At 35.0% G+C, this 12,847-nt stretch overlaps 1 protein-coding gene across 2 annotated transcripts in view; it reads left to right on the forward strand.

Moving 5' to 3' along the window:
- The window catches only part of NBAS (NBAS subunit of NRZ tethering complex), a 337,182-nt gene that overhangs the window by 153,541 nt on the left and 170,794 nt on the right, over window positions 1-12,847 (forward strand). For both annotated transcript variants that reach the window (XM_046661718.1, XM_046661719.1), the window contains exons 27-30: window positions 382-444; window positions 2,538-2,660; window positions 8,030-8,132; window positions 11,440-11,669. In XM_046661718.1, coding sequence (XP_046517674.1) covers window positions 382-444; window positions 2,538-2,660; window positions 8,030-8,132; window positions 11,440-11,669 — 519 coding nt within the window. The remainder of the gene's footprint in view (window positions 1-381; window positions 445-2,537; window positions 2,661-8,029; window positions 8,133-11,439; window positions 11,670-12,847) is intronic.

The following is a 12,847-nucleotide window of genomic DNA, read 5'->3' on the forward strand; positions in this document are numbered from 1 at the left end:
AAAAGAACAGAAAGAATGATGGTTTTACCTTTACCTCTTCTTAAAAAAAAAGACTATAATTGATTTATAATTCTTTTTTGCCATTTAGCAGAAGTGAACTAAAAGTTCTTTGGAAAATAGTTGCCCATATCTTGCTAATCTGTAAAACAGAATATTATTCTATTCCACTATTTTTGTATCTTAATCTCTTGAGTCATGAAAGATGCTGAGTGAGTAGGAGATAAGACTGAAATTTTACCTGGGCAGTGTAATATTGTTATTTATTAAGTACAAGGCAAACATCGGTTTTTTTTTTTTTTTCCCAATTAAGTGAGTTTTTTATTTTATGTAAAAAGCTACTATTAAAACTTAATTTTTATTTTTTTCTCTTTAATCCTTTAGTCATGAGACAGAGGTAACCACAGCTCTTCATGACTTGGTGGACCAACTGGAACAAATTCTCAGGTGAGAAAAACGACAGTCTGTTGGCTCTACGTTGGTTAAGGGGGTCTGTCCAAGAAATATTACCTTAAATATGTCGAATAGTCTTTTCCAGTTTGATCTCATATTTGTTTGATTCTCTTGGGAGTGAATTTTCTTAATAATGAATGTACTTCTAGCTTATGTTAGCAGAATGCTGGAGTAATAAGAACAGGGACTTTGAAGACTCATAGATCTGTGTTCAAATTTACATGTTGCCACTTACTAGCTGTGTGGTCTTTGAGCCTAGGGTTTTCTTATGGATAGTATCTAACTCATGAGATTGTGGGATTAATGTTAGATTAAGCATTTAAAGTGCCTCACATGTAGTAGGTAAACAAGAAATATTAGTTCCTATGGCAATTATTGTATTTATCAGCAAACATTGTTTATTACACTCCTGGCTTTTCTTTTTTGGGGCACAATATATCTGATTGATTATCTGGATTATATCAGTGACTCTGTAGTAACAGTCTTTGCTGTGAAAATGAAACATTAAACCATCTCTTTTGGAGGCTTAAATTTCCTTATTTGCCATTTAGAAAGTCTAATAATTTGTTTACTAGTATTTATTTTTATATGTGTATATAATTGTGCTTATGTGTAGTTTTTAAATATTTGTGTTAAAGATAAAATTTTAGGAATAATAAATTTTGTTCTTCCAACATATAATTATAGAAACTATTGGTAATAACATCACTTTATAGTGATAATATGTATAGTAAAGTATAATAATTTGGAATCTACTAATTAGAAATTTTATTAATTCAAGTTAAGGGACTTTATAAAAATATTTCAAATTGTATTTTAGGAATAGAATGTTTTTATGTACCATAATATGTGAGTTTAATGAAGAATTAACTCTTCAATTTTCTCAGGACCTCTATTTATTGTTACTTAGCCTGATTCTTGTTACCCTATGTTCTGAAAGTTATAGTTGTTTTTTTCTTGAAAAATGTTTAATAAATCAAGCTTTTCCTATTATATGTGGGCTTGTATCTCTCCTTGCCCCCAGCCTTTCTGAAAATTGAGGATAGTTTGACTAAAGCTTAGTGGGTTAAGTCAATATAGATTCACTCCTTACAAATCTGCATGGTTACCTTTGTTTCTATAATGAAATGGCAAAGAGCAATCTTGGAGAGATACAGTAAAATAAACATAGTTTATTTCACCTTATGTTTCTGGGTGTAACCATGGATGGTCCTGATAGTCACATTATGCTCTCCATAGCTCGAGGAAACAGTGACACCCTGTAGGTTTCTGGGTGGATCTGATACCGAGATCCTTCACTGTTCAGCTTAATTTACTTACCTTTTAAAAGAAGAACTTTTTATTCATGTTCCACTTCCTAGCCTTTAATAGTTGATAAATGTTTTAGTGTACATAATTTCAGGTGACATGACCCTAAAACCTATATTTATGAAGACTTATTGAATTCTATCCAGCCTCTCTGTAAACCCAGTAGTAGTTAATTCATGTATCTGGGACTTGGTGAGACAGACTAGGTGTATATATGATGCTGGTGATTATGGAATGCTATACATCAAGAAGATCCAAATGAGACCAGGGAAATTTGTGACATATCTTGTATTTGTATGGAATGGATTCTTGAGGGAGGTTGAGCCTTATGTGTCTATGGTTCTCCAAATCTAAACTTCTTTGCTTATTGCTTTTCTAGCAGCCTTGCTTATAACAAAATACTCAATAGGATTGTTAAGAGTTAAATCTGGGTATTGAAATGATAGATTTGGCTTATTTTACTTACTTGATGCTCTTAGAGTGCAGGAAAATTGTTAAAAAGATTTTGAGATAAAGATGTCATGCTTTTTAAAAAAATGCTACTTATTCCGAGTATATTGTAATAAAAGTCAGTAGGGGAAATAAGATTTGAAATATAATGATTAGTTTTTTTTTTGCTGAGAATTAATGTAATATGTAAAATTGGGTTATTCTGTGTGCTGTTTTTTGTTTTGTTTTGTTTTTTAAATACTAAACACCTAAGTGCTACTTGTATTTTTAAGATTCTTAGACTTTTTTTGTTTGCTAGCCAGACTAAAAAATTCTTCTTTCACTTATAGTGTGTCGGAGCTTTTGGAGAAACATGGACTTGAGAAACCAATTTCATTTGTTAAAAGCACTCAGTCTAGCTCCGAAGAGGCACGCAAGCTGATGGTTAGATTGACTCGGCACACTGGTCGGAAGTGAGTAACAAAATTAATTGATACTTGTATATGATTAAATATAAGGACTGCTTTTTTTCTTTTTTTGACTTCATTGAGTTTATAATTGACCAACAATCAATTACACATATTTAAAGTGTAGAATTTGATGTTTTGATATTTGTATCAAATATATCATACATGTATTTGATATATGTATGCCCATGAGACCATCACTACAATCAAGATAATGAAGATATCCATCACCCCTAAAAGCTTTCTCTTGCCTGTTTATAATCCCCTCCCTCCTGCTTCCCCCCATCACACCCTCATCCCCTCCCGAGGCTACCACTTATCTGTTTTCTTGTCCCCATATGTTTCTTTGCATTTCTTAGAATTTTGTGTAGAAGGAATCATAAGTACATACCTTTTTAAAAATTTTGTTTTGGCTTCTTTCATTCAGCATAATTATTTTGTGGTTCGTCTATGTTGTATTATGGATCAGTAGTTTATTTTATTTGCTGAATAGTATTCCACTGTTTGGATTTATTCATACTTCGTTTATCTGTTCACCTGTTGATGGACATTTAATTTGTTTTGAGTGTTGGCTTTTACAAATAAAGCTGCTGTGAATATTCATGTACCAGTCTTTCTATAGACATGCTTTGGAGAAATACGAGTGGAATGGCAGGATCATATATTAAGTGGATGGTTAACTTTTTAAAAAACTGCCAAACTGTCTTCCAAAGTATTTATACCATTTGATTTTCTAACCAGTCTTATAGGAAAGTTCCAGTTGCACTACATTCTCATCAACACTTGGTATTGTTGGTCTTTTTAAGTTTAGTTATTTTAGTAGATATGTAGTGGTATATAATTTTGGTTTTAATTGCTTTCTCTAGTGAATAATAATGTTGAGCATCTTTTTATGTGCTAATTTGTCATCTATCTGTCTTCTTTGATCATTTTTAAAATTGGTTGTTTTCTTACTGATTTTGAAAGTTTTCTTATATGTTCAGGATATAAGTCCCTTATTAGATGGTCCTTTATTTAATAGTCCTTTATTGACTGCTTTGTAAAGATTTTCAGCTGTCTGTGCCTTATCTTTTTATTCTCTTACCTGTGTCTTTTGAAGAGTATGCTTTTCAAATTTTGATGAAGTCCAGTTTATCAACTTGTTCTTTGTTGATTGTGCTTTTGATATCATGTTAAGAAAATCTAACACAGATTTCTTCCTACTATTTCTAGCAAAATTTTATAGTTTTACATTTCACAATTAGGTCCATGGCCCATTTTGAGAGTTCATTGTTGTTTGTTGTTCAAGGAATAGATCAGTTTTTTTTTCATATCTAAATATTCTAGCACATAGTGTTCAAAAGACTATACTTTCTGTACTGAATTGCATTTGCATCTTTGTTGAAAATCAGTTTTCTGTATATGTGGGGGCCTATTTTTGGATTCTTTGTTCTGCTCTATTGACCTATGTGTCTATCTTTCCTCTAATATCATATGCACTGATTATTGTAGATTTATAGTAAGTCTTAAAATTTGGTAGTATTAGTCTCCCAACTTTTTCTTTTTCAAAGTTCTTTTTTCTAGGTTCTTTGCATTTTCATATGAATTTTAGGATCAACTTGTCAATTTCTACAACCGCCTTTGGGATTTTGATAGAGGTGGCGTTGAATCTGTAGAAATTGGGAGAGAATTGCTGTCTTAAATCACTGTTAAGTCTTCCAATCCATGAACACAGGATGTCTTTCCATTTACCTTAGGTCTTCTTCAGTTTCTTTCAGTGATCTTTGTAGTTTTCAGTGTACAAGTCTTCTACTTATTTTCTTAAGTTTATTCCTAAGTATTTTACTCTTTTTGGTGTTACTGTAAATGGAATTGTTTTCTTAATTACATTTTTGGATTGTTCATTTCTAGTGTTTAGAAATACAATTGAATTTTGATGTACTGATCTTGTATCTTGCAACCTTGCTGGACTCATTTACTGGCTGCAATAGATTTTTTTTCAGATTCCATAGGATTTTCTGTACACAAGATCATGTCATCTGTGAATAGAGACAGCTTTACTTCTTTTTTTCCCAACGCGTGTGCCTTTTATTTATTTTCCTCTCTTTCTTTTTATTGATGTTAGCATGATGTATTGTTTGGTATATAGCATGGTATACCTTTTACTTTTAATTAATTTGTGTTTTTGTATTTGAAGTGCATTTCTTTCAGGCAGCATATAAGTTGGGTCTTTCTGTCAAGATCTGAGCTGGAGAGAGCTGAGTTGCCAGGTGCCCTTTAGTTATGCTGGGATTGTAAGGGAGTTAGCACCCGTCAGACTTGCCCTCAAACAGTAACAGCCATGAGATGATAGGTGAATAAATTTGCACCTCCCAGATGACTCCAGCAATACTGAGCCCCAGTTGACAGTGGTAAACTGCTTATGTAATGTAACCAGTGTTGGCTTGTTCAAGGAACTCTCCTTCCTAAGAAATCCTCTAACATTTTGTATCTGCTTTTCTCTCTCTCTCTCTCTGGCTCTTTCAACAGTGTATTATAGTTCTTGACATGTGTGCCTTATGTTACCTTCTAGATCATAAGTTTCTCCAGGGAAAGTGTTATAGTCACCATACGTTTAATATGGGACCTAACATTTCAGTGGCCCTCTCTCAATAATTATTAAGTGAATAACTTAGAACTAGGTTTTGACAACTTGAGTTTTAAGATTTCTTTACAACTATAAGTGAATGGTCAGTATTTCCCATCATGCTGACTCTATCGTAGAGCCTACTCTTCAATAAGAAAGCCTAGCTGTCGCTGCTAGGTTACCTGCTGTCTTTCCATTGAGCCCCTCAAAACTTCTGAAGTCCTTGAAGATAATTTCTGCTTATGGCTTTCTACTTACTGTGAATATATAAGAGAATATGGCCTCTTTTTGCAAAGTAGCCAACTTGAAATGAATCTTCATTGTTTCATATATGCTTTCGTGGCTTGGCCTTGAGCACATATAGAATATTCTTATGCATATTCTAACTGGTGGCAGATTTTGTTGAATCTGTCACAAATCAAGTTTTACCATCTTTACCATTTCTCCCTGGGAAATATACCTGCATTCCAAAGCTGTAACTGATATATCATGTTTGTATTCAGGGATCTCTGTTAATTTGCAAACCTCTTGTATAGTGCCTTCAAGTTCTACTCTTGTTTCTTATTTCCTGAATGTATTCTGAAAAGGCCATTGTAAATAATGTCTTATAATATGTTTTAATTAGAACCTGTACTTAATGGCAGCCATGTGTGAGAAAACATTAATACCATCTGTCCTGGTGTTCATGGCTTCCAGAAAAACAGCTGGACCATGAGAACTTGAATTCAATCAGGCAATGCCTAGGTCTGATTTCATCAAGCTGGAGCAAGGTGGACACTCACTTCCTCCAACATTTTGCTACTTCTCTGCTTGCAGGCCAGCTCTGAAAGAGCCCTTCAATTCTTTGAAGCCCACCCAAAGAGATCACATACCAAGGTCTAACTAAGAGAAACATTTCAGGGATTATTCTGGAAGACTTACAAATATATCAGTTTGTTTTGTGTCTTTGTATGCTGGAAAAAAAATGTGTTTTTTAATGCTTTATTGCATATGAGATAGAAGTAATTGTTTATTTTGTGTAATAAATATAAAATGCTATAAGCAAATGAAGCATGCTTATTTAAAACTTTTAGGTGAAAAAATTCCTGAAGACTAGAATTTTCACAGAAATGATCTCAAATACTTACTTTTTCCACAGCAATACTTTTATACACAGTCTATTTGCCGTGTTTTTAATGCATAAAAAAGAAAGAGATGCATGGAAAGGAAACATCCAGTTGGTGTTTGACAAACACAAAACAAAACAAAATCTACCCTTTTTGAGCGATGAGCTTCGTGATTATGTAGAACTTCAAGAGTAGAAAGTAAACATGAATGATGATTCCAAACTCATCTATATTCAACAAAGATGGACTTTAAGAGTGGCAGAGAGAATTACTAGTGTCCCTCCTACTAGACAATGTTAGTGATCATGTATGTGACTATAGAAAAGCCAACAAAATGTGCTTGTAACTTCCAGATTCATTCATTCACATTTGTTGAATACTATTTTATAGCAGAAAAATGGTCTGGGAGGGTCTTTGCAGACATTTTAGTGTACGTTAACCTCACAGTATACAAAAAGGGAATCTGCAATTCAGAGAAATTAAGAAACGTATTCAAATTTGTGCAGTTAATTGCCCTTGTTTTTATAGTTACGAACATCTTGCTTCAATGCCTATGTTTTATCAAAATTAATCTCATCCATTACTAATCACTCTCTGACATGGGCTTTAAGTGAGGAAACTGAAATTCAGGAATATTAAGTAACTTGCCTCACGATCATGCAGCTAATATGTGACTGTGGGTGAAATTGTTAACAAAACCCTTTTCCCTGCTGCAGGAGAGTCTCGGCTGTTGATTCTCAGCTCGGTAACCCTGGATACCAACATGAAATGGTGTTTGATCAGCTAGATTGCATAGGCCTCACTGCGTGTGTGAAACTAATCCCTGATTGGGAAATTGCCTTTGACCTGGGGGAACTGTGGAAAGACTAGAAAACCTGATAGGGGCTTTGTGCTTTGGGCTTTCCTGAGTGTGGTCACGGCTGTGCTTGAGGGGACCCTGAAAACTGTGCCTTTGGAATTGTTACAAAAGATATTGGCTCGTGTGCGATGTGAAGCTTCTTCCTAAGCCAGACAGGGCAACTCCTGCAACTACCCTGTGAGGCTCTGTCTTCTTGTACCCGGGCTGTCACCTGGGAACAATGTAACCCCTTCAGTGCTCTATCCGTTGCTCCGTGGACTGCTGCGAGGACTCCCAATGGAAGGAACAACTGAGGCTCCCCTGCTGGCGACCTGTGGCTCGCAGCCTCTAGACTGATTCCAAGTGTGGCCTGTGGTTGCCTTATGGGTCTACGTGGGTAGATGAAGTTAAGAAGGTACCCTGCCGAGGATTGCAGAGTGATGAAGACGGAACTTGAAACAAATTCTCCTGTCTCCAAGTGCTTTTTCTGCTATATCCCAGCTGCTTTATCTTACCGTGCTTTCTTTTACCCTAGAAACTCGTAGTGTGTCTACCTTCGCCACTGTCATTTAATATGATTCCAGTTTTGTCTCTAGGCAGCCTGTGAAAGAGACAGCTTTGGCAGTATCTCTAGCATTGATGTATAGCTGCCCAACTTTTCTGTCTATCTTTAATCTAGGTTTTTTTCCTGGAAATTCAAATGAGATATATTCCTATTGATCATTTGGGAACTTGTGTGGCATATAGAATGGTAGTAGAATTTTTTTTTACTTTTGGCCAGTTGAAGAAGGTTTCATGAATTAATTTCTATTTCTTTTTTTTCTAGGCAGCCTCCTGTCAGTGAGTCTCATTGGAGAATGTTGCTGCAAGACATGTTAACTATGCAGCAGAATGTTTACACGTGTCTGGATGCTGATGCTTGCTATGAGGTAACTCTATGTATGTAAATTAGTTTTTTCATTTAGAAATTTTGGTTTTTACAGTTTGTTTATTGGACACAAAAGTGATGATCATAAACTTCACCGTAAGTAATACTATTGAATAATAGTTGGTAATTGAGTAGTGCTTTATAGTTTGAGTACTTTCATACCTAACCTCCTTTTTTCTCCATCTTTGTTTGTTACAATACCATTTATTTAGTGGGTTAATCCTCAGCTGGGAAACTGAATCATCCTTGACTCATTCACTTCCATAGTTTTCCTGATCACTAAAAGTTGTTTAACGTACCTGAGAAAAGTCTTTCAAATCTATCCTATGTTCATCTCTGTTCAATTGCAGTAGTCCTCTACTTGTCCCTGCTTCCCTACCTCAGAAGGGATCTGTACCTCTCAGCATGGCATAGAAAGCCTCAGCAGGTTACAGCCTCCCTATTCCCTCTAACCTTTGACTCTCTCCACCGTGTGTCCTGTGCTCCAGTAGTTCATCAGATCTATCATGAATCCCTCCACGCATCATGCTGTTTCATGTTTCTGTGACTTTGCATACATTGTTCCCTTTGCCCGGATACATTCCTCTTTCCTTTATTTGAAAAGTGCTGATAATTTTCAGGACTCAGCTCACTAACTGCCCTCCAGGATCCTTCCTTTGTCCTGTCATGTAACTTGTCTCTATTACAGCCTTTCTTTCAAATGCAGTTACTTGTTTCTGTGTGCGTTTCTTCCATTTGGTCATGAGCTCCTAGGTAGGCGTTATCACATCATGTTTATCCTCATCTCCCTCAGTGCGTGTTATGATGTCTGGAACATAAAGTATACTTAAGAAATGGTTGTTAATTGGCTAGAAGTGTACCAAGGGGGATTTAATCATCATTTTGAAAGGTATGTGTATTACTACCAAATTACTCATGGTTTGTATGGAAAAATGATCCAGCTAACCCACTTTTAATGAGATACAGTCTAAAAGAGGGTTTCCATTTTAATATTCCTGTAAAAGAAACCAGACACAGAAGTGTATAGAGTCTTTCTTGTGTTGCTCTGCTATGACATTATAAAGCAGGACCACTGATAAAATGAGAGTTAGAAAAATAGGTCTCTATTTTTTGAAACTGGTTGATATTTTAATTCAAGGTGATTTTAACAAAAGAACACTAATATAGACTGTTGAGAAGTGAGTGGTTTTATATTTGAACTTTAGGTTTTTAAATGCTTGGATGAGTTTAAAGTTTACGTTGATGATTACAGTCTCAGACCATGTACAGCTGCCAGTAACTTCGCCTTTTGTATCTAAAGTGAAACTTGAAGTCCAATTTCAGGAGAAAATAATCTGTATGCACATGGGTTCCAAAACCTATCATTAGTATGTGTGGAGTGCTTTTGAGTTGTAATGGCATTATTTTGGTGTCTCCTGTTTCTGATTCTGATTGAAAAATTGGCAATATGTATATTATACTTGAACTAGCTTCTGTGTAATCTGTCATAACAACTTGACATATTAAATTTTGTTATATTTTAACTCCTTTTTATTAGGCTTTGATATTTTAGTGACCCCTGGCCATTAGTCTCTCTCCTTTGAGAAAACAGTTGAAAGCATATGATAACAGTTTTGAAATGGTTCTAGAAGAAGGTAATTTAGATTTGGCAAACTTACATTTTTACGTATTATTTTAATATATCTTGTTATACTATGTTGTCTTACTGACTTTTGGCCATATTATTAGGTTTTTCTGTCCTTAGAAAATAATTGGAAAGCTCAGTGATACAATTTTGAAAATGTTAAAAATTTCTATAAAGCTTGTAGAGCAGAAATCTGTACCGTTCGTTTTAGCAAAACCTTTTAAACTTTAGAGTGAGTGAATTGTATTTTTCAGTATTGAGCATTGACTCTCTATGGCTTACTTGAGAAAAATAAAGGAGTAGAGAAACTGTTACATCGAAGTCATTTGGGTCACTTGGAGAAGGCCGTTTTCTCCTGTCAGATGTGGTGATTAGGGTTGCTTATTGATAATTTGCTTTCTGTCATAATAAGTATTTTATAGCAGATCTCTCATAGATATTGGTGATTTTATTCTCATCAGTCATTTTAATACAGTCTTGTCTAAAAATACCTTCCCCAAACACCTAGAAACTAGTGAAAATAAGGGGATCTTATGAAAATCAGATAGTCTTCTTAGTTATAAGGAAACTTTTCCTTCTCCATGAAATCTTCCCTTTTTTTGTGAGGAAGATTGGCCCTGAGCTAACATCTGTTGCCAATCTTCCTCTTTTTGAGGCTTGAGGAGGATTGTCACTGAGCTAACATCTGTGCCAATCTTCCTTCATTTCGTGTGTGGGATGCCGCCACAGCGTGGCTTGATGAGTGGTCTGTGGGTCCATGCCTGCAATCTGAACCAACGAACCTCAGGCTGCCAAAGCAGAGTGTGCAAACTTAACCACTATGCCACCAGGCTGGCCTCTGAAATCTTTTTTCGTCTCTTGCTTCTATTTCTGTGCTATCCTCATCCAACAGTGGCATGATAGGGAAGAGCATTCTTGGGGAAGTTCTTGTATTAGTTATATATTGACGTTATTAGTGCAGGTTTAAAAGGATCTCTTTGTGTAAGACTTTTCTGGAGTAAGTAAATAATCTCAATTATAAATTTTATGTTAATTATGCTATTAGTTGCCTAGTGGAATACAGTGATATTTGCACAAATACCTTCCATCAGTGGCTCTTGTTTTATTTAAATAGTTTTTAATTTGCAGATTGGAAAAAACCTCAATGTTATATGATATGTTGTACTTTTAATGACTAGATATAAGTATAACATTTGTAGCTTGGCTATTTAGTTTATAAGACTGAATTCATATACTTTAAGCAGTCATGAATCATATGTATCATATTCAAAGATTTTCTTTTAAAAAATTGAAGTGGTTATAGTTTAAGTAGAGTGGGCCCTGTCGAGTGTGGGACAGTATGTCTAATGGATCTTGCTTTTAATGAGTATGAACTTGAGATATTTTACTCAAGTATTCATTGTAACACTTTAAAATATTATGCTTAATATCGATTTGTTCGGTTAATTGTTTCTTCTTCCTAAAAGATGGATTTTTTTTAATTGAGGTGAAATTTACATAACACAAAATTAACCATCTTAAAGTGTACTTCATTGTCACTTAGTACATTCATAGTGTCATGCAACCTCCATCTCTAGGATGGATGTATTTTCAATTTATTTCATTTGGATATCAGAGCCTTCATTTTACTGAGAACTGAATCCTCCCTTTTTAAGCACTAATGCCAGTTTCTTCTTTTTCCCAGATATTTACAGAAAGCCTTCTGTGTTCCAGTCGCCTTGAAAATATCCACCTGGCTGGGCAAATGATGCACTGCAGTGCGTGTTCAATGAATCCACCGGCTAGTGTAGCCCATAAAGGGAAAACCCAGTACAGGGTCAGTTACCAAAAAAGTATTGACTTGGTTTTGGCTGCCAGCAGAGAGTACTTCAATTCTTCTACCAGCCTCACCGACAGCTGCATGGATCTGGCCAGGTAGAGTACCTATATTCTTCCATAGATGGGGCAAGTCAGAAGACACAAACTCCACTGTTGGTCTTCTTCTTTACTTTACAAAATATACTGTCGCAAGTACAGATTCACTATACCGTATGGGGCACAGTTATTTAGGGCTTGAAAATAGAAAGAAAACTTAATTATGCTATGAATATTCATCAACTTCTTTGTGACCCATGTTCTCCAGCATGCTTTCCCACAGTCATTCTTACTGATTATCTGCAAGACTGTACCTCTCTTCTGTCGGAAGCGATTCATGTGATAGCCTGCAAATTCAAGTTCTGGAAATTTTCAGCACGATTAGGTGATGTCTGTATCTTTTATGTGTCTTCTGCTCTGTTTAGGGACAGGAGACCTGATTAGATGATAAAGCTCAGAAGTTTCTTCCAGGTAGAAATTTCTGGAGTGTGAATTCAGTTCCTCTCTTGGGCTGTCATACTGGAAATTTAGTGTTCATCTTTTTACTCTTGACTCTTAGGAGTTTTTTTGAATATGGAACATTTGCCCTTTGCCTGTCTTAAATGTTTTAATTGTGTTGCCAAGTTTTTATTATATATGATTTATCTTTCAAGTTGTTATTCAGAATTTTTTTAAAGTTTGGTTGTTATTCTTTTCTCTTATGTTTTCTGTCTTTTGTGTCATCTTTTGAAAGACCTTTAATTCCCAAGAGCATTAAAATATTTTTTCATAGAGTTTTTACTACTTTGATGATTTTATTTTTGCATTAAAATTTTAGGCCCATTTGGAATTTGTTTTGATGTAATGATTATTGTAGCTTTTTAGATTTATTTTTTCCCCCGAATGACTACTAGTGGTTTCAACTTGAGCAAAACTTCAAGGTAACTTTTTTTCCCCAGTGAGATCTTACCACAGAGAGAATCATGTTTCCTCAAACCATGTTATTGAACTTGACAAAGTAGTTTAAAATAGTAAATTTTTTTCTTTTTTCCCGAGAGGTGTATTTCTATTTCAGATGATGAAAATATCAAATAGAATAGCCTTTGAAATTGGGAGTTGTGTTTGACCTAAATCTTTTTGGCAGATGTTCTCAGAGATTACTTTAAAAACTATGCTTCCTGTATTTCCCCTTCATTCCACCCTTTTTTTCTCCCACAAGGACACACCCTAATTTTAAAAAGATGTCAAATGGGTGTAAT

Source organism: Equus quagga, chromosome 5, assembly GCF_021613505.1.
Source record: "Equus quagga isolate Etosha38 chromosome 5, UCLA_HA_Equagga_1.0, whole genome shotgun sequence".
NCBI classification, from domain to species: Eukaryota; Metazoa; Chordata; class Mammalia; order Perissodactyla; family Equidae; genus Equus; species Equus quagga.